Here is a 2,106-nt window from a genome sequence, read left to right on the forward strand (position 1 = left end):
AAACATACAATATATTTCAATGAAGATGCGAAAAAGATGTTGAAATTATCAAAAGATATTTCAATTCATGCCACATTGAAGAAGAATGAAGTTTCATTGTTATAAATTTTGAGTGGATTACAATTTAGAGTAAGTTAGAGTTATTGTATTTCATTAATTTATTTTAAGACATTTTATTTACTTTAGGTTACATTTACATCATGGTTAATTATGACCATAAAGTATGAATGTTACAACTCTTGGAATATCTTTAATAGTTTCATTTTGAGGCTATATAAAGCCTTGTATGTTGTATTTGTAAGTAGACTTGGAAAATATAGTAAAAGAACATTTGTGCTTTTCTTTAGCCAATGACTAAGTTTCTTTGCAATTCTATATAGTTTAGGTTGCATGTAGAATCATTCAAGCTCGACATAATCAATCTTGCTTGTGGAGTGATTCGAATCTCAATCAAGTGTTCTTGCCTTGAGATATTTGATCAACAAGAATCATTCAAGCTAGACATGATCAATCTTGCTTGTTGAGTGATTCGAATCTTAAACAATGTTCTTTCTTTGAGATATTCTATCAACAAGGTAATATGAATCTTACTCCCCTTATAGTGATTTCCCCATATCACGGCACGTGAGCTCGAAGAAGAGGTGGCCGAACTGCATGTCATCAATGCAGATGAATCGAACTCCTTCGCCGAAGCAGAGAAGAACCCGTGCTGGCTGAAGGCAATGCAGGAAGAGATGGCATCCATCACTGAGAACAAGACATGGAGTCTGGAGGACATGCCACTGGGACACTGAGCCATAGAGCTCAAATGGGTCTTCAAACTGAAGCATAATGAAGAGGGAGAAGTTGTGAAACACAAGGCTCGTTTGGTGGTGAAGGGCTACGTCCAGAAGCAAGGAGTGAACTTCGAAGAGGTATTCGCGCCGGTGGCAAGGTTGGAATATGTTCGCCTATTGCTGGCAATCGCGGCACATCATTCTTGGGAGGTCACCACATGGACGTGAAGTTCGCTTTTCTCAACGAAGAGTTGAAGGAGACTGTCTATGTCCGACAACCATCGGGCTTCCTGGACAACGAAAATCCTAGCAAGGTACTGCGCCTGCATAAGGCACTCTATGGACTTCGGCATGCACCATGAGCCTGGAACGCGAAGCTCAACAGTACCTCGCTACCACTGAAGTTCAAGCGTTGTGCCTCTGAGCATGGCATGTACACGCACGGCCACGACGAACAGCGACTGATCGTGGGAGTGTACATTGTACATTGACGACCTCATAATCATTGGAGGCGACATGGAAGTCCTTGAAAGATTCAAGAGGGAGATGTCAAAGAACTTCAAGATGATCTTGGTGTGCTCAGCTATTACCTCGACATCGAAGTGCAACAAAGTACTGTCAACATCACCATCTGTCAAGGTGCATACGCAAAAGAAGCTGATGAACACAGTTGGGCTAGCAGACAGTAACCCTATAAGGACGCCAATGGAGGCACGACTCCAACTAAGGAAGGCCGGCACTACGACGATAGTCGACTCCACCAATTACCGCAGCATTGTCGGGAGCCTGTGCTATCTGGTAAACACACGCCCTGACCTTGCTTATTTCGTTGGATACGTGAGTAAGTTTATAGAAGCACCTAGGAAGGAGTATCTTGTGGCTGTCAAGCGCATCCTGCGCTATGTGGCCGGAACTAGAGGCTTGGGTGTGAGATACTACGCAGGGAGATAAAAGAAGAAGCTTGAGCTGGTCGGCTACAGTGATAGTGACATGACCGATGACGTTGATGATCGTAAGAGCACCAATGGGATGATTTACTTCCTCTCAGGTGACGGAATCGGCTGGCAATCAACTAAGCAAAAGGTAGTTGCTTTATCTTCTTACGAAGCAAAGTACATTGCCGCTTCAATGGTAGCAACACAGGGGGTCTAGCTTGCACGACTGATGGAAGAACTCATCGGAAGAGAAGGCGATCCACCAATGCTATAAGTGGACAACAAAGCTACGATCTCCCTGATCAAAAATCCAGTTTTGCACGACTAGAGCAAGCACATAGAAATTAGATTCCACTACATCCGAGAATGTGCAGATCGAGTGCTCATCAAGATTG

General features: G+C 43.3%; 1 protein-coding gene across 1 annotated transcript; it reads left to right on the top strand.

Annotated features, from left to right (window-relative positions):
- The first annotated feature begins 1,322 nt into the window (after nucleotides 1–1,322).
- On the top strand, nucleotides 1,323–1,727 carry LOC111796914 (uncharacterized mitochondrial protein AtMg00810-like). The gene has a single exon (XM_023679756.1). The coding sequence runs from the start codon at nucleotides 1,323–1,325 to the stop codon at nucleotides 1,725–1,727; it is 405 nt and encodes a 134-aa protein (XP_023535524.1).
- Nucleotides 1,728–2,106: the final 379 nt, after the last annotated feature.

Source organism: Cucurbita pepo, chromosome LG01 (genome assembly GCF_002806865.2).
Source record: "Cucurbita pepo subsp. pepo cultivar mu-cu-16 chromosome LG01, ASM280686v2, whole genome shotgun sequence".
NCBI lineage: Eukaryota > Viridiplantae > Streptophyta > Magnoliopsida > Cucurbitales > Cucurbitaceae > Cucurbita > Cucurbita pepo.